The sequence below is a fragment of the Sebastes umbrosus genome, chromosome 18, assembly GCF_015220745.1.
Source record: "Sebastes umbrosus isolate fSebUmb1 chromosome 18, fSebUmb1.pri, whole genome shotgun sequence".
In the NCBI taxonomy this organism is placed as follows: Eukaryota; Metazoa; Chordata; class Actinopteri; order Perciformes; family Sebastidae; genus Sebastes; species Sebastes umbrosus.
Genome location: NC_051286.1, coordinates 10,959,967 through 10,983,078, shown reverse-complemented (window position 1 = coordinate 10,983,078; position 23,112 = coordinate 10,959,967). Strand labels below are relative to the sequence as shown.

General features: G+C 40.7%; 1 protein-coding gene across 1 annotated transcript in view; it reads right to left on the bottom strand.

Annotated features, from left to right (window-relative positions):
* The window catches only part of LOC119476604 (pleckstrin homology domain-containing family G member 1), a 71,821-nt gene extending 56,235 nt beyond the window's left edge, over nucleotides 1-15,586 (bottom strand). Inside the window, exon 1 of the mRNA XM_037750001.1 lies at nucleotides 15,381-15,586. Within this exon, the coding sequence (XP_037605929.1) occupies nucleotides 15,381-15,468 (88 nt within the window). The 5' untranslated portion in view covers nucleotides 15,469-15,586. The remainder of the gene's footprint in view (nucleotides 1-15,380) is intronic.
* Nucleotides 15,587-23,112: the final 7,526 nt, after the last annotated feature.

Below are 23,112 nucleotides of genomic sequence, written 5' to 3'. Positions count from 1 at the left end.
GCTCAGATCATTATCTCCCCAGCTCTCCAGCCACAGAGGTACAGTGGTGGGCCAGACTGGGGGTACAGGAAACCACTGTGGTTTCACTTCCAAACCACTGACCCAACCATCCCACCACAGATATCCGTAAATCAGGTCCAGGTATGCACAGTAACATGCTGTAAAAGCCTGCAATTTAAGGTAGTTTACACCCACTACAAGTTGCATTACTTAGGTCCTGATGAGACCGAGTGCGTTTTTAGCAGCCTGGGGCGGCTTCTTGTAATCGTTTTCAATGAGATTGAAGCGTTTTGTTTGCTGATTTTGCGTTGCTGAGCGCCTCGTGTTTATCCGCTCTGTCACTTCGTGGTTTTACAGGAGTGCTTTGAACGCCTCAGGGTGGAAAAGCACCCAACGTCATTAGTGTTTTTTTTGTTATTGTGGGAACTTTTGCTGGATACTGGGAGCTTCATGACTTTACCAACCGTAGTTACCATGATCTGAACAGAAAACAGCAGGAGGCAAATTAGTGCGGCACTTGAGATAAGTTTCATTTAATTAAACTGTACTATTGATTATTTGGGTCATGCACAGTTCATGGTTTTTAATAAGGTAACGTCAGCATTCATTTGGTGGTTGCCTAGCAACTAGAGCTGTCCCGAATACCATTTCTTGGACTTCGAAGCTTCGGTGAGAAATATTCGAAAGCAGACATGTTCTTCGGTCTGTCTTTAATAATGTCATAATGTATGGGGTTATTCCTTATATTGCATGGGCTATTTTGGGATATATACATTATTATTATATACTAACTACTAAAACAAAAACAAAAAAACACGCTCTGTATGATCAGAGCCTTAAACTGCAAGTAAATTTAACCTTACTTTCATACTTTTTCTAAAGTTGTTCAGATAAAAGTTAGTCTGAAGTGCAGCAATGTCAAGAAAAGACACATAAACCTTTAAAATCCAGTGATTTGCAAAATCAGTAAATAGAATCTCAGTTGAAAAGTAGGAAACAACCTTCAAATAACTACTGTATGAGCTGAAACTGGATCAACAACAACAAAAACGAGCAATGGGGCATTCAAGGAGAGAATCATCTACACTGCAGTAAACACACTTTCAACCCCACACACCCCGGGGCTCTTCCTATCCCCCGTAGGACCGTGTTCATGCTGATTGGTGGTTAGAGAATAAACACACATCCTTGGTGTTTTCATGTACTCTTTGGCTGGTACTGCAGGAATAGAGGCTGCTCCAGATTTTACGCTCCCTCCACATATTTTCCTCCTCCGTACAGGAAGCAGTCGCTTGTCAACACCGCACATAAATGATGTTTGTTTCCTGTCTTTGACTGGGGATTTTTCGGCTCATTTGGCAGCAGCGTGACAGATCTTGGAGCTGAAATGTGATACATGTTTTTGTAAGCCGAGCAAAAACATAAAAATAAAGACTGGAGCTGATATTTACAGAAAATGTAAAACACACTAACGCTTGTAACGCTGGATTTTTTGGATTCACTTTAAACAAATTAACTGGACTATAATTTTAATAAAAGCGTAATCTGTAACCTCAGCACAGAAATATGTGTTTTCAGTATGGCTGTCAAAGCGATGATAACACATTAACACTCATTTGCTTTAACGCCACTAATTTCTTTAAGGCATTAATGCAACTTGTGATTTGTAGGTTGTAGTGGGCTCAGTTGTGAGGCTAGAGTGAAGATACATAGATTATATGAAACTAGAAAAACCTAAAGGAATCCATTGGTACCAACCATGTCATACTAGCTTGTCGGAAAGGAGGCTAAATAACGCTCCAAACTTGCACTACATTTTGGAGAGGAAAAACTGGCATGGCCATTTTCAAAGAGGTCCCTTGACCTCTGACCTCAAGATATGTGAATGTAAATGGGTTCTATGGGTACCCACGAGTCTCCCCTTTACAGACATGCCCACTTTATGATAATCACATGCAGTTTTGGAGCAAGTCATAGTCAAGTCAGCACACTGACACACTGACAGCTGTTGCCTGTTGGGCTGCAGTTTGCCATGTTATGATTTGAGCATAGTTTCTATGCTAAATGCAGTACCTGTGAGGGTTTCTGGACAATATTTGTCATTGTTTTGATTTCCAATAATAAAGATATACATATATTTGCATAAAGCAAGCATATTTGACCACTCCTATGTTGATAAGAGTATTAAATACTTAAATCTCCCTTTAAGGTACATTTTGAGCAGAAAAAAAATGAGTGATTCATTTGCTATTAATCCTGATTAACTATGGACATCATGCGATTAATGGTGATTAAATATTTGAATCTATTGACAGCCCTAGTTTTCAGTTCAGTTTCACATGTGAAACAGGTGTTAAAAGTGTGTGTGGGTGTGGGGCGCCAAAACTAACAGCTTAAAAAATGTCATGAAGCTCATTTAGAAAGCAAATGTCCAACCGCCTCTTTCTAATCCTCCGCTTATCTGGGCATCCACGCCGCTGCACCCCCGGCGTTCAGAGGGGGTCGGACCCCTGCCCCACTCCAGACGGGGGTTTCCCTGCCGAACGCTGCACAACAATAAAACAAAGCCATCACACTGCTGAGGCCGGTGGGGGAGGAGTGGGGGTGAAGGGGGGGCATGCAGGGGTGCAGCAGGGTGGGGTGGTGGAGGAAGGAGGGCGGAAAGTGAGAGGAACAGCTGCTGAGTGGGAGAGCTGGATGAGGGGGAGGACACGGGAGAAAAAGAAAGCCGGAGGAAGGAGGGGGAAGTTCTCTCTTTTCTCTTTCAGTGAAATAAATTACTTTTATGTTTGCGGCCTGTTCAGGCTATCGTTAGGGTGAGAACCCCCCTCTGCTCTCTTTAGGCGTACACAAATTGACAAGCGCACAATGATGCAGCTTATAGCTATACTGTTCTCTGCACAATATGGGCTCAGTGTGGAGCAAAAATGTCTCAAAAAGCTTTACCACACAGACGTGTTGGCATCCTAACGTGCACGCACTCATACACAAAGAATTTTTTTTGCTTTACAGATCCTCCCGTCCGTCTCTGAGGAATTCTCCTTATTAGAATCAGTGTGTCGCTGCTGACAGACCTGCTAAACACAGTCAGCGATGGAGATGACAACTATAGGAGCTGCTGTTAAGTCAGGAGCGGGAGGTTGGCCAGGTGTGTGTGTGTTAGTGTGTTCTACAGGTCAGACTTCAAAATTCCCCCATTTTAACTGCTGGTTTCATTCCTGGAGCTAATTATTAAAAGGTACTCTGTGGAGTTTTGAACCACTAGTGGTGCTACAGAGCATCGTTTTGATGAGAGGGTCCCGGTTTTGATTGTATCTTAGGACGCTTTCACGAGCCATAGTCGGTTTGGCTAGTCCGGATCAATTTGAAATTGATACTTTTGGTTTGTTTTCTATTTAAAATTGTATCAGAAACCCACTGACTGGGTTTTTCTACTTATCGAAAGGCATTTTCATTCATTTGCTTGTTGCACTCATTTATTGCTCTTCAAGTCATAAAGAAGAGCTGTACAATCTATTCTGCTGAGTCGTCCTTAACTCGTCACGTCAGCAGACACACATTAGTTTTCAGGAATAGGTTACCTCATACATTTACAACATAACCATTATTGTTTTAGTGCTTTGGATATTAACAAGTGATAAAACAGCATATCCTCATTCCACTGCCCCAATAAAGTTTACAACGCCTTTGACAACCTGTTGTTGGTTACCTGACTGTTTCCAAGAAACAAATGATGTACAAGTATGCGAGCTATAGGTCCACACAAACAAGGCACACTTCACACACCCCTCCAGCATGCACAGTTGGTCTGTTTGAGTTGGTACAGCCCTTGGCGACATCCAAATACAGCTGCTCACTCCACTCAGCATGTTGCTATAAAACACCAGTCAGCAAATGAGAAGAGTGGAAACAGATTTGCAACTGGAGGCCCAAAAAGTACATTTATTTGGGATATTTTTGGTAACAAGCTGGTTAGTCTCTATTTTAATACAGAAGCTTAAAAAGAGTAAGTTTGTTTGTTGCAATTCGCCAACTTCCTCACCACAGCTTTTATTTTTGTTAGCATTAAATAGGCTGCCCGACTCTCATCCGCTCCTCGTCTCTTGCCCTCTTTAACATGTACATTAAAACGAATGGAGGCCAGGAATAGTGTCGTGTATTTGGGGGGGGGGACTCACTGTAGACATAACAAAATCAGGGAGGAAAGAAGCCAGCCACATATACGGGGCCTTGGGGAGGACACTGGGAGGAGGAGAGCGGCGCTGCTGAGGCCGACAATGGCACACATTCACATTCTGGTTCAACCTCGTTATTTAGCACACAGAAGTGGAGCACCAGTCGGTGCAAGAATTCAATTCTGGTATTCTAAAAAACATTACTGAAAAGGTAGAGTGAATATATGAAAAAACTCTCTCCCAAATGAACTGTATCATGATGAGTAGCACCATAAACAACAGATGGGTGACTACTTGTTTGGATTTTGCACTTCTTTTTCAAATGAAGTGCAATGGACTAGCCAGTATTGCACTTTTTACCCATTTCAAAATTATTAAAACAACTTATTGATTGTATTTCGTGTAATATAGTTACATGTATACTGTAAATGATAACTGCATCCAATGTTTATTGTTATTTCTTTGCAAGCAGTGAGGGTTCTTCTAAGATGTGAGGCGATGAAAACAAACCAAATGATGTCGCATCATCACTCGTCATACTTGCCAATCTTGAGACCTCATAAATAGGGAGGAGTGGGGTTCCCCGGTAGCTCACCTCGTAGAGCAGGCGCCCCATGCACCACGTACCAACCCTCGGCCATTTACTACATGTCGTACCCTCTCTCCGCCCCTTACAAGACTATCACTATCTCGATCAAATAAAGCCATTCATTTATTTTTTGCACCTGCATTTCTCTCCTACTGAAGGCCCTTTCAGACACAACGCGACAACGCCACCACTGCGCTCTAACAACCATTATTTCCAACAATTAAACAGCTTTTTTAAGGCCTATACATGCTGTACAGTGCCAGAGACAGGTTGTGATAACGGTAGGGTTGGCATGTGTGTCACTCGTTACTGGGAAATGTAATTAGTGTGGCATCTTGTGCATTACCACCAAATACTGAAAGTGTTATGAGTAATTGAAACAGAAAGTATAATCTCCCAACTAAATTCCCCCGATGTCACTCCCACAGCTTTATTTTCAGTCATCAGACTTTAATCTGTCTTATTTATACTTGATGACATCTCAGGTTTGAGGTTAACCAGGGGCTGACCCGCCCTGGGAGACAGGAACATGAGGGGATTTCAGAAATTATTTCAGAATTTAAAAAAATAATCACACAATGGAAAGAGCTCATTGTGAAAGTAAGAGTAGGACTATCCACCAATCTCAGGGGGGTCACTCTTCCCAACCTCCTCGCCCTCGCACTTTATCAACAGATTCCCACTGCCGATGTAGAGCTGAGGGGATATCTAAATAAAACTAGAGGAATTTATTTTCTACCGCAAAATTCAACCCTGCATAGTTTCCCACTTCACCAATCTGATATACTTAGCAAGGAATCCATTATGGTGAGCTGGTGACCCCTGACCCATCCTGGCACTCTCCTTCTTATCTCCTCTTCTTCTTCTTCTCCCCCCCCACCCCCCCCGTAGTAATCATGCGATGGATCGTTACAGGGCTGTTTCACTGAGTGACTTGATGAAGTGAGTAAAAAAAAGTCCCATGAGGGTCAGTTCTCAATATGGAGTTTGGGAACTTGGCTTAAAGCTGCTCTATCACACAAGAAAAAAGATGTAATTGCATTATAATGATGAGATAGACTAACTTTAGTAGTCATGGTAAAGCTGCGGCGAGGTAGATGGATCCCACTGGAAGAGAACGAATTAGGTAACATTGCCTCCACCACTTATTCCATACAAGCTGGCCAGTAGATTTGTCATTAAGCAACCTACGACTTTCTCCAATAATTTACTTAACATTGCATCAAGCACCGCATCTTGTTCACCTGTAATCTTGGAGGCAAAGGACATACAAAGAGGGATCAAAGTAAGAACAAAAATAATCTTCTTCACAAGGCTAAACTTCTTCAGTTTTTTTTGGCAAAACACGACAGATCTTCCAGGCAAATTTCATCATCATCTGCAAAAAAGTAAGTCTCACGTAAGTCTCACATCGTCTGCTATCCCACAATGCTTTGAGAGCGGATTCACTCGCGTCCCACAGACAATCAAAAAGAGAAAACTCTGCATTGCTTCCTTCACACAAGTTAAACTGTACTAAAATAACCACAGCATTAATACGTGAAATATCCAAGAGCATACAGTATATTACGAGCACACACGTATTACGTACATACATATTACGAGAATATAATTGTGGAATAAATATGTTTTATGTTGTTTTTAATATATATGGCTTTTATAGGTCTTTAATCTATGTTATGCTCTGTAATGAGTATCGGTTGATTAGATGGGAAGCAATGTAATGTCCATGATTTTATGGATGAATAAATTGAACCTTGAACCACCAGCAGGGTAACGCACAAAAAGGACAAAGGGCCACATTTAGCTGCTTGATCAGCAGGTGTGTTTAGATGCCATTATTATACAGAATTAACTCTCCACTGTCCGGTGAGTTGGGCCACACTCAGCAAAAAAACACCACATTCAGCCCTTCATAATGTTTACAGACCCTTAGCGGGCAGTGATAGCGTCAGTACAATAAGTGAGTGCGTCAGCCGACCTGCACTCCCATATATAGCCACTACTATTAGGATTCCTTTCGTGCTATCTGGAATTAGCCTGCTGCATTCAGAGCAGGAGTATTTCAGTCTCACCGTGCCCCTGACCTTCAACCTTTTAGCCTTTAGTTTACACGGCCACAACCTGCAAGGAGTTGGGAGAGGCAAGTGCATGGGCAAACACTTCTCCGAGCCGGTGGAGTGAACACAACAAGCGAAAAGTTGCTGTTGGTTAAAAACTTTGCATCGTCCAGTTTTTGCAAAATGTTCAGATTCACTACAACAAATAGGTGTTAAAAGAGCGCTCCACCAATTTAGCTTTGATGTAGCAGAACCAGTCTTTTTTATTCCTCACATTCAAAGTCAAAACCTGGTGTCTACATTACCCACAATGCAACTCGACCGCTGATAGTTAGGCCTGAGATTTCGTTGTTTTATACTTGTGGCAGCTAGTGGTTAATCAGCGTAAGAGCTCCCCTTTAAGGGCAGAAGTTCCGAGAGGTATTGGGTTGATAAAACATTTAAAAACAATAAAGGAATATGTAAAGAAAACACACGCAAATACAATGCAATTATATAGCAATTGCATTACAAGCTTTGTACATTTTCACACTGTATTACATGGTTGAGTGTTTAGCATTCAACAAATCTAATTCTTGGTAATCCTTCTCTTAAGAGCAGCTCTTGTTCAACCAGGCGGGTATTAAAAACTATTCTGAAAGCATGCATTAAACCTTTTTCTAAGGTTACCATTTTACATGTTAAAGTCAGTGGGCCAAACTTTCCCTGCCCTCCTCACAAACCTTGTAATTACTGGAAACATGTTTTTACAGCAGATCTCTAAAGCACTTTAAGTGGTGGTTAGTAGTATAGAAAACGCTTGAGAGAACACATCATGCACTTAAATCCCAGCCTATAGGTACGTCTGCTGGAATGTTTTTATCTGCTGAACAAATACAGACGCCGGTGTGTTATCAGACGCGCAGGATGGGTCGTGACATATAGTGCATGTGCACAATTATGCCCACACACGCTTCATTTCACGTCTGAAGTGGATGCATGATGTGTGTATGTAATCAGCAGGTTTCATATGTGCTCCTTTGACAGCTCGGGTCGGGTTCATTGTGCCCCCTGGGAATCCAAATGTCTCAGCTCATCTGATTTAAACCAGAAACACAGACACATTCCCACAGACCTGAAAACCTGGGATGACCCGAGTCATTTCTGCACGGAGCCGGAAAATGACATCAAATTTAAATGCTACCATCAGCTGCACAGAGCGGTCTACATTTAGACTATATTAAAGGGGACTTATAAGAGTCCTTTTTATATGATGTTTTTTTAATATATAAAGAAGCCTTATGAGCAACAATAGTAGATTTAAAAAACTCCTCGCTGTTCACCTCAACAGAAAGTACAAGACAGTACAAAGAAAAGTCAGTGTAGTAGTAATGGAAAAAATGTAACAGAGGAAAAAATAGTGACCGTAGTAAATAAGAAAAAATCCAGCTGTCAACACAAGCGTCAAAAAGGTTGAAACAAGATATAAAATACACATGGTCTCACAGGAAGGTGTATACATAGGATGACATTCCACGTGTCATGAGGACGCATTATATTTGTACGCCGCTTTTTGTGTGTCATTTGTATGCCACGCAACAAAACTACGCCAACGTCCACAGTTAGGTTTAGGCAAAAAAAACACTTATAGGTTTAGGAAAAACTTCATGGTTGGGCTTAAAATAAGTATATACAGTGAACTAAGTAAAATATGTACGGAAACAATGCATAATCAGTACGGAAAACACGTCACAAACATTACTACAAAAACATGACAAATGTCACCAACGTAACTTACAAAACAAAACACAGTGTTGAAAACAGTTGTGCATTTGTTGGACCCATCCACCTCCCCACCCGCCCACTATAATCGCCTTTTATTCTACGTCACTAGCATTGAGAGTAGCATATTGACACAGACTACATTGTGTACAAATGAAACGCCAAAAGCAGGAAAGGCGGCCGAATGCTAAATGCTTTGAGCATTATCGTGGCATTCATACAAAATGGGCTGAAAAATATGATACACGATGCAAAAGCAACTTCAGAATAATTTATAAAAAAGAAAAGAAGGACGTCTGATTAAATAGTGTTGAAAGTATTTGTTGTTTTGTGGGACTAATGCTGGACAAGAAAGCAGAGTTTGTTGGGTTCACAGTGGTGCTGTCAACATTATCACCATGGAAACAAAACTCACTCATATCTTGGGGGTATAAGATGACATTTTAAAATTTGTAGCTCCCATTTTTTGTGCACAGTAAGCCGGCCTTGAGACTGAAAGACTTAACTCAACGATCACCATAACAACTAAAATCTAATGAAAAGAATCTGTGGAAATCCTCAAAAATCATCCATGCACACTGCTCTTCTGCATCCTACTTTAATTCACGATGAATAAATAATGAGTGCTCTATGACGGTCAACACTAATCTTCCCCCTGCTTCTGGCTAGATGACCACCTCAGGATGATTCTGTGTGTGTGTGTACATGTGAGTCAGTACAGACCGGGTCAAGGTTCCCTATGTGGGTTATCTGTATTTAGCCCCAAAGCAAGGAGGTTATGTTGGTTTCACATCTAGATCAAGTCATGACGGAGGACAATCTCCTTTTTCACTTGGAGAGAATCGCACATCCTCTAATCTCAGTGAACTATTTACTTGCAGGTGTTGGTTACAACGTCACTGTCTGTAAACACTACTATAATGCTGTTTATATAGTTATATACACTATGAATAGAACAGCCTGTGTAGACAATACAGCATCCAAGACCTGGAAAAAAGTGGGTTTTGAAGAGGAAGTTCCTCCAACAGCCTGTCTCACAGTAACACAACAGTCCTAAAAATATTCCCGTGCAGCGCGGAGCAGGTCTCTGCGTGTCCTTCTGCTGCTGCTCCAGTCTGGGCCGCGGAAATATGGGCTGGACCTGCAGACCCACGGGCAACCACACACACACACACGCCTTAGTGTATAACAGGAAACACATGGTGATATCAACATCAACCTTTTGTCCTCTGTCATGCACGCACACAGAGGCAACAAACCGTGAATCTTGGAAATTATAACAGGAAGCAGCGGTCACAGCAGCTCATCCATCGTCAAGGGAACATTATTAAAACATGATATAAACAAGAGATGATCAGAACCTGCCCAGATAAACCACCTTGCTTACTGACCAAAAATGTGTTTTCAACAAAGAAATCTTTCATTATTTGCACCTAGTGACAGATTAATGCATTCAACCAGATAGATGCTGAAACACGGTATGACCTCGCATTTCTATCTCTGATGCCAGGCTGCACCTCGTGTGGCTGCCACACAGCTTTGCATGTGAAAGGGCACGCTTTGCATGTCGTCCCAGATCGGCGGTATATTGTTTGCATCTCCAATCACGCAGGTACTGAGAAAATGTTGGGTGTTTTAATCTCTGATAGAGGCGGCAGTGCGTGTCGTAATGCTGACAAGTTCTGGATGAAAAGCTTTTAATAGAAGGGTGGCGCTGCGGCTTCTGACACACTTTCCACTAAAAAGGTTAACAACACCTCTATAGAGCAAACTTTTACGCCTCACACAATGCAGGGATTTTGTGAAGTAGTGTGCACCCTGTATGTAGGCTATCTGTGAAGAAGCTAAATTTAAAGCTGGATGCCCTGCTTGTTAGCACAGCTCACTTCCTTTTCCTGTATGACAAGCAGGAAAAGGTCATTCAGCTGTGCAGCTGAAACCAGGGTTGTCTGATTGAGACAAAGCGAGGTGATGATAGCTGTACTATAATGTGGCGGCTTCTCAGGAGTGCAAGACGATCTTATTTCTGCTCGTCTTACTAGCGACTCACTTGCCCCATCAGGCAAATGGTAAAAAAAAAATAATCAAACATATTGTTTTCTCCAGAGCTGATGATGGAAGGAGCTAAGGAGTGAGCCTTCTCGCTTCCTTTCCATCTCTGTTGAGAGTTGCACATGTGTAGTAACGAATAGGAACTCGCAAGAAAGACAAAGCGAGCATTTCAGTTATCCTGGAACAGGATTTTAGACTCTAGATTCATTAATTTAAATAAAGATTAAACATGACAATTAACTTTGGTCTTTGTTGTTATTTGATAACCGCTAATGAATAAAACAATTCGTATAGGGGCAAGTAAAATTTCACTTTGGGGCAAGTACATTTCTGGGCCCGGCAAGTGAAAAAAGACATCAATGTTGAACCCTGATTGTTGATATTCAGTCCATTTTGCTCATCACCTTTGAACCCAACATACGCTCCTACATCATTGCTTTGAGTTATATACAAGTGTTTGGTCAAGTCAAGAAGGGAACACACAAGTTGGGGAAACTCGTGAGATGGTTAAGGTTAGGCATTGATCTCGAATAGTTAAGGTTAAGACAGTTCGTCTGGTAGTTTTTGCAGATTTCAGATCAGATTTTGCGGGTTACCTTCTAGACACAACCTAGGTGTTGAAGGTAAAACAACACAGAAATAAGTTTCTGTTCCTATTAACTTCCTCCTCTGCCATCTTATTCTCTTCCCATCCTCCTTTGCTCCCCCCCTCTCTTGTCGACTCCTTCACGCTCCAGCTCCTACATGTGACCTCCCAGCAGGGGGGGCTGCCAGCAGCAGGTGAAAGATCATGACCCCCCCATACAAAGACTCACTGCCCTTCTCCTGCAGGCATATAGGGCTCAGCTCCAGCCTCAAGCAGAGATTAGGGAAACAGGGGGATATCACATCTCTCAACGCCAACAGTTTATCAGGGAGGGGTTCAAAACACTAAAAGGTAGCCGTCGGTAGAAAATGGAGATTCAGCAAATCCCATTATTAAACTGGCGGCAATGAACTGAAACAGAAGATATGGAAACAATAGAGTTGTTTCCTGTTTGTCTCTTAAAATAAATCCGACCATTCATTATTTTCTTGTGAATTCTCCTTCCAATCTCATTGTGCTTTGTAGTATCCGTCTCACAAAAAGTACTGCAGACATGTATCATGTCACATATGGAAGCACAGTCAGCTCTCTTCCGCATGCAGTGCGTTTGAACTCTGCATGCTATCTGGAGCTGCTTTAGGCAGGAGAGATAAAAGTGTTGGATGACACTGGACATCAGGACGGCAGGTATATAATCATTAAACACAGGCAAGTACATATTACACACTATAAATATACTATCACCATCAAACACACAACGAGTGCTGTACAGTTGCACGCCACCTGGACCTCAATATAACATATATAGGGCAGGTTGTGGAGTGATTTAAGATAAACTTCAAGGGAGAGAAACGTGATACAGCGCGGGTCCAAAGACATCCTGTGGAGGCATCCGTCTGAACGACCTCCAGTAAAAACATCAGTCAGGAGACAGAGAGAGAGAAAGCTACCTGACAGCTGCAGCTCATCAGGAACCTGACCAGCCGTCACCACTACTACCATGTGACAAAGAGGAGTACAGTAGGCCTAAAAATGGCTGTTTGAGGCAATGGTACCATAGACTGTATATAAGAAGTGGACGTAGTCACTGTGACGTCACCCATTGGTTTGTGGCATTTTTGCTGGCGCCATCTTGTTTTTTTGCAACCAGAAGTGACATGACAATCGCTGAATAAGATATTTTTTTTGCCGACCAATACGGTACAATTAACTTTCATGAACTGAAAACACACTGTGAACGAGTTAAAGATGTAAGATGAAAACAACTCCCAGACCGGACAACACCGTGGTAGCGACTTGTCAATCACAAGGTAGCCACGCCCTAAAGCATCCCCTGCTTTATGGTCTATTTGACTCTAAAGGGGACCATCATTTACTAAATGAACATCATGCTGTATTGAAGAAGACTTGAAACTAGCGATTGAGACCATAAACTCATGTTTACAATGTTTACTGAGGTAATAAATCAAGAGAGAAGTAGGGTCATTTTCTCATAGACTTCTATACAATCAGACTTCTTTTTGCAACCAGAGGAGTCGCCCCCTGCTGGCTAGTAGAAAGAATGCAAGTTTAAGGCACTTCCGCATTGGCTTCACTTTTCAGACCCGGAGGTTGCCCACTGAATGACACACAAGGACATCCGTCACCTCCACAGAATGGATATCCTAATAACATGGAAAGATATTTGGAAATATTTGACTGACTCTTTTGTATTTCACACGAGACAAAGCCTATGTGACTCTGTGAGACTGTACTTTGTGCTAAATGCTCACAATGACAATGCTATCATGCTGATGTTTAGCAGGTGTAATGCTTACCATGTTCACTATCTTAGTTTAGTGTATTAGCCTGCAAACATGAGTTAATTAGCACTAAACACAAGGCACAGCTGAGGTTGATGGGAATGTCATTAGTTTGGCAGGTATTTGGTCATAAATCAAAGTGTTTGACAAATTAACATTCTGTCCTAATGATAAAGTTAAGGAATCAAAGTTATTACAGTTCATTGTGAGGGAAACATGCATGAGTGCACCAAAGTCATCCATGCTACTGCCGTGGGTTAAAAACAAGCTCCTACAACCACATGCTATATGAACCCAGAGCCACAATGTCATTAGAAGACAAGCGGAAGACAGTAAATCAGCACGACCAAACGACTGACAGGACATGAGAGGAGAGTCTGGCCTGTCCTGGGTTTTACGTTACAGGGTGGCACACCGGGGGGGGGTTGATGGTGCTAAGGTCGTCCAATCTCAGATTACGTTCTCACGAGATTTACAAGTGGGAAGAACACCTGCCATCCTTCTCTAACTGTGAGGAAGGAACCTGCCATCCAACTAACTAAGTAAACAGACACACCTTAGCCTCAAAATTGTGTGTAAAGTGTATAAGCCCTGTTGTTTCCACCAGGACGGCAATACAGCTACACCAAGTGTCGTTTCCTGGCGGAAGAGAGCTGCTCGCGACCATAGATATATATACGCTTTGTGACCGACACAATGCGGTTTAAGCTACGCTCGCCGCACATCACAGCGTGCAGCGCCCAAGTTTGGCTTTGCTGGATGCAGTCAATAGCACTGGACGCAGCGAAAAGCCCTCGTGGCGTGGAGCAAGCCATTGGAAATAATGGCTTTCAGACTGCAGTGGTGGCGTTGTCGCGTTGTGTCTGAAAGGACTTTCAGTAAGTGAGAGAAGGAGAGAGAAATAGAGAGTACTAAGAGAAAGAAATACCCAAGCAGGAAGAAAAATACATAAAAACGGATGAATATTAGCCTCGTTTATACCAGAAGTTCACACCAGAGGGGTGAATTATTCAGTTTTCTTTCCTGAGAATAAAAAGTAAAATTAAAAGCAGGCCTATTCAACATAAAAATGCTGTTGCAGTGTACTTATTATTTTGATATTTGGTTATGTAATCCTCCCTCTTTTGAATGTCTCAAGGTTGGCAAATATGCGGGGGAATGACTTCATTCTCTGCTCAGGTTGACGTTACTCCTCTATATCTTTAAAGCAAATAGTTGTTTACTGCTATATTAATGCTTTGGATATCGTATAGGGTAGCTGTAATTCAGTGTGCAACAGCAGGAGTGGAAGTCATGGTGAGAAAAAAGGCCTTGTCAATCATAGACACTAAACTTTATACGTGTTTTTATGTTGACATTCAGCATTAATCATCTCCTTGAGAAGACTGAAGTGTGAATGCCAAAACAACTGTTCAGTTCTAGCTCCTTCCTCCATCTGCTGCTGTTGAATAACATCCTGAAGTCTGTCCAAGTTTTAAAAAAGAAAAAAGGACGATTTGAAACTGTCAATCATGACTAGTGTGTCCTGACAACAAGGAGAGGAAAACATGCACATTCTCAAAATTGTTTGTGGTGCTGGAAGTAGATCCCCTCCAATATGTACTTTTTAAAAAAAATGACTTGCACCCACACACACTTTTCTCTGCTTTACTATTCAACGTTTCGGTCAACAAGGACCTCCATCAGGACATTGTTGTTTGTTTGTGCGAGATTTTCTAAAACCCTAAAATACCTGAAATCATACAACATTTCATTCTCTAAAATTATGTTATGCCCCACAAGCACTTTCAAAACATAAAATTCAATAATCATAAAAAACAACATAAACACTAAAAACCTGTTCAATATAAATAATCTCTTAATTGATTCTGTGTGGGAATCAAAAACAGCTGCAATCACAGCCAAAGATCCCTCCTCTGCAGTTGTGTCCAGACAACAACATCAATATTTGATCAAAACAAGTGTTTCATAAGATGATGCTCCAGTTATGCAAGAACAATTTTCCAAAAGGGTCAAAGTTGATCATGTCTCACCATCACAGGACCATAATGACAGCATGATCCTGTCAATCACACACACACACCTGGCTGCCATCTCATAATCAAGAGTTAATTTCACTGCCCTGTGTCTTTTTATGCAACCTTTATGCAACCTGTTCCTCCATCAATCCCTGTATTATCTTCTTTCAGCATGCATCTGTCAGCAATCATCACTCTTATCCAGGAGTCTGGCCTGCAGGTTGCAGCACAACAAGCACACCTGCTGCATTGGATGCATTGCATGCTGTGCAGTGGGCCTGTTCATTACACACACACACAGAGAAAGTGGGCTCGACAGTAGACAGTTATCACTCACTCTTTTCCTTCGACGTCCTCGCAGAGAGCGCATGAGCAGCTCTTCGTATAGCTGCTGCTGCTGCTGATGGAGACAAGTCCTTCTTCATTATTAAAGTTCTCCTTTCACACTTCACTAAACTGCTCTCACGTTGACCCACTTGGCAAGTTCTCCAGCTCCAACACGGTGTCCTCGTTTGTCCTGTTGGTCCGGTGGTAAAAACCTTCAATCACATTACGTCATCATTACACTGACGTCACTGGGCGGATCGATATCACCTGATGTGAGATGAGAGGGGGAGTCTGCAATTAGACTTTGAGATATATAATGTTACTTCTAGTGGTCCAGAGTTGCCCTCAGTGTACTAGCTAATTGCTAAAGAAAAATACTAGCTTTAGGTCTATTACAGGCACTGAAAAAAACATCTTTATTTACTTAAATTAAAGGTGCAGTGTGGATTTTTGCGGCATCTAGCGTGAAGTTGCAGAGAGTTATGGTAAGTGTCCACAGGGGCGTTTTTTTATCACGAGGGGACGCCTCGCTTCCCAGCATTGGACGCTTGGTGGGCTGTCACTAGACACAGGCTGTCCCCACCTGATTGGACGAACGTTTTCCCTCCGTGGGCTGCTGTTCCCAGCTATCAAACCGGAAACAGTACGGAGGCTCGTTTGGAAACTTTCTTCTCTTATTTCACGAAAATAGTTCACCGAAATGTGTTTCTGAGAACATTTGAGGCGAGAATTAAGCGATGGAGTTGCTGAATCTGTCTTTATTTTGGATCGACAACGTTTATTTTAAAAGATTTTTGGGAGTTTCGAGAGGCGGCGAGTCGCGTCGGACGCCCGTTATTTACATAAAGTAGACTAGCCCTTAACTTTATGCAAATGTGGAGTGGGCGTCGTGACGCTCAGTTTCTCGAATCGCTGTCGTTACGCTATACCCTCCAAAAATGGTGGCGCGCCCCAGAATGCTCCCATTCCCCTAAAGATCCCCCTAAATGTTACAAACTGTTCCTTTAAATCAAACTTTATTTAGCATCAGGTTCATCAAAGTGCTTTAAAGGTGACTGAAATAACCGTAATTGGAAAATGCACTCGAAAAATCATGAAAGCCATGGGTCTTGCAATATTTAATATTCACTCTGTTTGTAATATTAGGCTACTACACATAGTCCGACTTAGAGTATGTCTATTGATATCTGATGGAGACGGGGCAGTTTTCTGGCACATACCCTTCCTATAAAAACTGCAGAACCCAGTGGAAAACAAGTCCAAACACAAAGATGACATAGCATAACGTAAAAAAATGTAAAAGGTATTGGTATGAGTGGAATTCCCTCTTCAGAAATTCCCATCCCAATGTTATCTGCAGGCTACAAACAACACAGACTGACACATCATCTGTTTACGCTACAGTCTCCACACTGGGCCCATAACATGTTGTTTTACGCTTTAAACCTTCACTTCACTTTATCTCCATTAGTTGGCTGAAGGTGACACAGAAACCTGTGTAAAAATTAGTACCTGAAGGTGCTTGCAGGATTTACAGACAGTTGCTAACACACACATATATGCGTATAGATGGGATGTACATATAAGTCACCTAATTATGCATATACAGTATGTATTATACAGATATATTTTAAAATATAGCTAAAATGGCCACTTTCATATATGTTTGATATATTTTTCCAGATATACACATATATAATAAATATATGTCTATTGCATAAATGTTAATATTATAATGTTCATATGCTTTATAACAATAATCATAACGAATTATAAAGCATTTTATAATGACTTATAAGGTCAAGTATCATAACATGTAATAATTGCGTCATAATGACACTTTGCAAGGATCATTTTAATTCCCATTGTTGTAATACATTATAATCTGTTTATAATGCATTATAATCACTGTTACAATGTGTTATAATGTGATAATAAGTGACTCTAAGTGGTCATTTGGGGGCTTTAAGGAAAGTGAAAAACATATTACATCTATCTAAGAACCAGTGTGCAACTCTGGGTCTGAGAAGTGAAAGTATAATACAATTTTTTTTTTATCAGACATCTCAAAGGTGTCCCTGCGGAGATCATGTTGCTTTAAATGTAATACCTTGGAAAGTTGATTCTTTTTTTGTCACAATGACATTTACGGTAACAGTAATTAACCTCCCTGCATGCTAACAGAAAGTAAAAGAAACCCAAAACCACACTCAGTCCTTTCGTCTTTATTAATAGCCTCATATAGGGCACAAACACACAGTGTAGGGGCAGGACGTGTCTGTGATCACTTCATTGGAAACTGGGTCATTGTGAGGAGCCCATGGGGATGGAGAACTGCACCTCCTTCCTATTGACTTCACACTTCCCTGTAATCTTGAGAAATACTGAAATGAAATAATAATGTCACAGTTTCCAGCTTGTGTTTTCATGTAAGAGAACCAAATCACTTTATGTGGACAGTATCGATAATAAAAATGACCCTTCCTTCACATTGTGACGTCTCATGCTTTGTGGTGAGTAATACCTTTTGGCACTCTGGTGAGGTTGCGGCCTAAATGATTGTCCCACAGGGGATAGGCTTGGCCCCGCAGCCTCCCCATACGATATCATCTTTCTCACAGCAGGATGACTTCATTGTCAACTGAAACCGCTGAAATCCTGAAAGTGATAAGGATTTCCCCTCAGGTATAGCAGCCGAACAGACAAACAATGCCAAACTTGTCTGTCCTCTCAGCTTGTCAATTTTTCGTCCTCCAGTGAAAGAAATTATAGTTGGATAATAACTGTTTTTCCCCAGACGTGTATGGGCATGCCTGGCCAGTTTCAGTTAGTCCAAATAGTTTTGAGTTCAAGTAAGAAGGTTGCTGTCATAAACCTTGAGTAGCCTGAAAACAAACTGCTATACTGGTTGTGACTCAACAGAGACATATACAGTTGTTATTAGTTAAAAATATAGAAATCTGGTTCAACTGCTGTTTATGTAAGAATTTGAGCGTCCTGCATTTCTGTGTGCTTTTCCAAAATAAAGGAAATTCTGATGAAATTAGTGTAATTTGGTTGTCACCTATAGTGCCTTGTCGTATCATGCAACACTCTGCAACATCATTTCCTGATGTGCTGTTCAAAACAGGCATTTATCTCAGATGACTTGGGACTGTGAGACATACAAAATGACTTCCTGACTTTCAGATAGATATTTCCTGCGTTTAACGATGTTTATGCACGTCTGATAACGCAGGCACATGAGTTGTCATTTCCTGCCATAGTCATCCATTTGTAGGCCTATACCCGTCTTTATGAAGGTCATTGTTTACAGCACTTGCTGCCATTTCTATGAAAAAATTGGATGTTATTAACGTTTCTTTTCTGCTGTTGATCATTCTGTTGCTCGTAGCAACCACTGCTGACACAGTTCCATATAGTAACAGTTTAACTGTCATTGTTACATCCATAGACAGCCTATAGGCTACATTTATCTATGGTTTCATCCACCATTGTGTCATCTTTTATCTACTTTATGTTAGCATTATCTGTAGGTAGCCTACTCTTTTTTTTTAGATGTTTTATAAAAGTTGATTTGTTAATTTAGTTTGTCTGTTATCTGTTTACTGCTAACCAAGGCTAATGTGTCACTAATACAACTTTATAAGTTTATTTATTTCAGTCCAACTAGCTAGCCTATTGTTTATGGTATCAACTATTGTCCTAAACTTTTATTTGAAGTGTTTGTAGCTCGCTGAATAGCTACACTTAAGGCCAAGAAAATCACTTTGCTATTCAAATTGTATAAGAAGTACAAGAAATCATTGCTTAATGTGCTAGTAAAATGCTTTTAAGTCCTGCATATGCAAAAAACATTTGGAACAGGAGCCCTTTGTTTTAACGGGGATGTGCAAGTAGGCTATTACTGTAAAGCATGACAGAGCACATCCTATTGTGACCTTTTGAATATTAGTTATGTTTTATAGCCATTTTGACATGTCATAAACACAAGGTGTAATTAATAACATTAACTGTTCCATTTAGGTGGGCCAGGATACTGGCATTGTGCCTGCTGGCTCACTGGAATAGCTGTGACACACTAAATAGATTGGGACCATAATTCATTTTAAGTTTATCCTGCTATGACATGTCAAAGTGGCTGCTGTGAAAAGGGCCTATTGAAGACGAATGTTACCCCCCAATCTTGGGCAGCCCTATGGGGCAAACAACACTCCACCACTGACCCAAATAAAGCACAGAAGACACCTTTAAAACAATCAAATCCATGGGATTTATTAACATAAAGACATATGAACAAGACAACACAAAATCCTATAAACTGAGAGGCAGCAAGACCAGCAGTCGCCACGCCAGAGGCCTCCCTTCTGCTGCTGGCACAGGAGCCAGTGCACCATGTTGAGCAACGCAGCACACCTGGGCAGAGCTACTGGGAACACATACGGCCGTAACGACGATGCAGAAACACAACTTATATGTTGTTCAAACATCTAAATCTCTGCAGTTATCCATCATCAATCACTGCTGGTTTTCCTTGAAAGACAGAGGTATGTGGGCCTGGTTTTAGAGTTTCGATCACTATATTGGTGTGTGACTCAGCTGACTCAGCTGACTTGTGTAACACTGTATGGCGAGGTGGTTAAGGAGCGACCTTATCTGAGGCAGACTGAGGAGGAGGACAAGACGTGGCAAGGAAGGCTTTTCAATTGAGTCACGCTAGAGATAAATGATGTCTGGTGTTCATGGTGTCAAAAGGCATTGTGACAGATGAGGAGCCAAAAATAGAGAAAGAAATGTTGCTCTCCTACAAACAAAGGCGAGAGAAAGATGAGGGCAGCCATAATAAAAATCACTGTAGACTTGACTGAAACTTTGTTAGATATGATTAGATTAGAGAAACTCTTTAACACAGCCTTGCAGGCATTGCAATACAGAACAAAATGCATTGCAGGTTCAAACACTATGCTTAGCTCATGCCCCCATGTCTTTAACCTCAATACATCCGTTTGGATTAGCACTCGTTTCCAGACGTTTTTGACACAGATTTTTGTACAGTTTGGCATCAGTTTTATTATTTCCCAGACAGTTTTTCCCCCTAGGGCTGAGCTGTATACATGGCAGATCTCTCATACATGCACGCACAAGCATCTGCAAGTACACCTACACTCATTAGAAAGCTTATCTCCACCATCGGGCTGTGAAATACTGGGAGCCCCCCGGTCTGCTGCTTTCAGTTCGGAGCGACGACTGTGTGAGAGAGAGAGCCTTTGTGATACCAGAGCCTGAGACAGAAAGAGCTGTCGAGGGTTTGCCAGGATTAATGGACATTAGCACATGAAGTCGTGAAGAAAGCAGGAAACTCCACAGGAAATGCCTCAGAGGGTGTGTAATGCTATCTCTGATCACTGCCCATGTGGCACCCGCATTATGTATGCTGATGTGGTGGGAAAATAGTGGAGGCTTTTGTACGCTTGGCACACAAGTGAGATGCTAAATATAGTGAGATATTTTAGAAAAAGTGATTGTAGCGTTGCTGTTTTAAGACACCACGTATTCTAATGAATGACATTTTATAAAGAGTGTATACCCTATTTTATTTATTCATTTATTAGCACTGTTATGTATGTCTACAGTAGCCTAAAGCAAAGTAAATTCTCATTATGCAAGAGTGTGTAACTGTTTTAATTTTGATCCAAAATTATAGAATTTAAGTTAAATGAAAAACAAAAAAAAGAGAAGCTTTACATTACTCTTTTTTTCCCCTTTTTCCAACAGTTGTACTGTGAATTTGCTTTTACCTTGTCCCCACAAAACGTCTTGCTTAAAGAGCTCTTTGTCCTTTTATCTAAATTAGAGTCTCAGAGATAATAAAAAATGTTAATATGATTTTTATTATTTCCTTCACAGACATAAAAAAAGGCAGTCCAATGTGTTTTACATATGAATATTCACAATATATATATATATACAAAATTAATTTAATTTAATTTAAATTAATTTAAATTAATTTAAATTAATTTAATTTAATTTAATTTAAATTAATTTAATTTAATTTAATTTAATTTAATTTAATTTAATAAATAATTAAAATCTTAATACTAAAAAACACAAAAATTAGATAGTAGCATTTAATTTTAATTCTGACAGAAATCAACAAATTAGTTTGTGTGTATTATTATATGCATTACTTTTTAATTATGTGTACAAAAGTCTTGCAAACTATGAAATCCATGTTACAGAGAGTTCGATATCTCGCGGGTGCCTGAACCCAGTCTCGCCTCCTAAAGTATGTGTGTATTTCACACTCAGTGAAACAGAGAGACAGCAGGCTGGTATCTAATCAGCACAGGAAGAAACCACCATGGGTCAGTCATCACTGTCATCGGGCTCATACAAAATCATCTTTCACACTTTGTTATTCTACTGATTAACTGATTAACAATGAAACTCTTTTCTTTTTGGCTCAGCAGTTGTGGAAGGATCAAAATAATGAAGGTGGACGTGCAAGCAGCTGGTTGGCAGCTGCCAGCATGAACACGACAACATCAGTGTTATGGTATCAGGAGGGCGAATGTGTAGGACATGTTTTGTAAATCCACTTTGAACAGTTTATCCTTCTTTATGGGCCAGTAACGCCTGCATGTACGTTATATATATAACTGACAATGGCACAAGATCGGATGATAAATTTAACATCCCTGTGAAGGAATATGACGAGAGGAGCACAGACACACAATCCATTAGTGTTTGACCTTCAATAGAGAACATTTCTATTCATCATGTCTGGTGTCCCGGCCCCTATTTTTCTATTTTTAACTGATTTTTTTGTGACATCACTACCTGGTGTCAAGTTGTTCAGAAATGATGATGTCATCTGAGTGAATTAACTGGCTGAACTAAAAGGACGATCCTGGGAACGCCTTCATACAAATGACTCTGTTGTTCAGTTAGTTCAATGATTGATCAAAAACTAAAAAGACTCTACCTTAAATTGATAATGAATGATAAGTTGACTGAGACTAGTTTTAGCTGGAGAAACCCAGACTCGTTTTATCTCAGATTTCATCACAACAAAACACAACATTTGGGACAAGAGGAGTTTCCTTTCCTTTCTTAGTTTACTTCCTCTCTCATCCATTTGTGCTGTTGACATTGGCTTTAAATGCTCATTGTTTGGGGTACTACAGACTCAAACTGCTTTATGTGTAATAATAATAATTGCAAAACCAACTGTTTTTTTTCCTTTTCTTCCAACCTTATCTTAAAACCAAATCTATATAGAAAAGTGTTGAAGTGGAAACTCTTTGTTTTGCTTCAAACTGGGATAGCGCATTTCATGAAGGTGACAAAATACGGAAACAAACTGAACATTAAAGGGGACATACAATGCTCATTTCCAGGTTTATACTTGTATTTTGGTTATAAGAGCATGTTCACATGCTTTAATGTTAAAAAAAAACACATTGTTTTCCTCATAGTGTCTGTCTGATTATACCTCATAGTGTCTGTCTGATTGTACCTCTGTCTGAAACGCTTTTTTAGCGCCTGTCTCTTTAAGACCCCCTCCTGAAAAAGCCCAGTCTGCTCTGATCGGCTTGTGATAAAAATATGGTGCACCTTTGTAAAGGTAGTTCTCAAGCTGTGGTTGATATATTCTAATGATCCTGCATGTGACATAAGAAGGGGGAGCCAAATCTGAATGGCTCGTTGAATCACATGTTTCTGATCTGGGCAGCCCACAA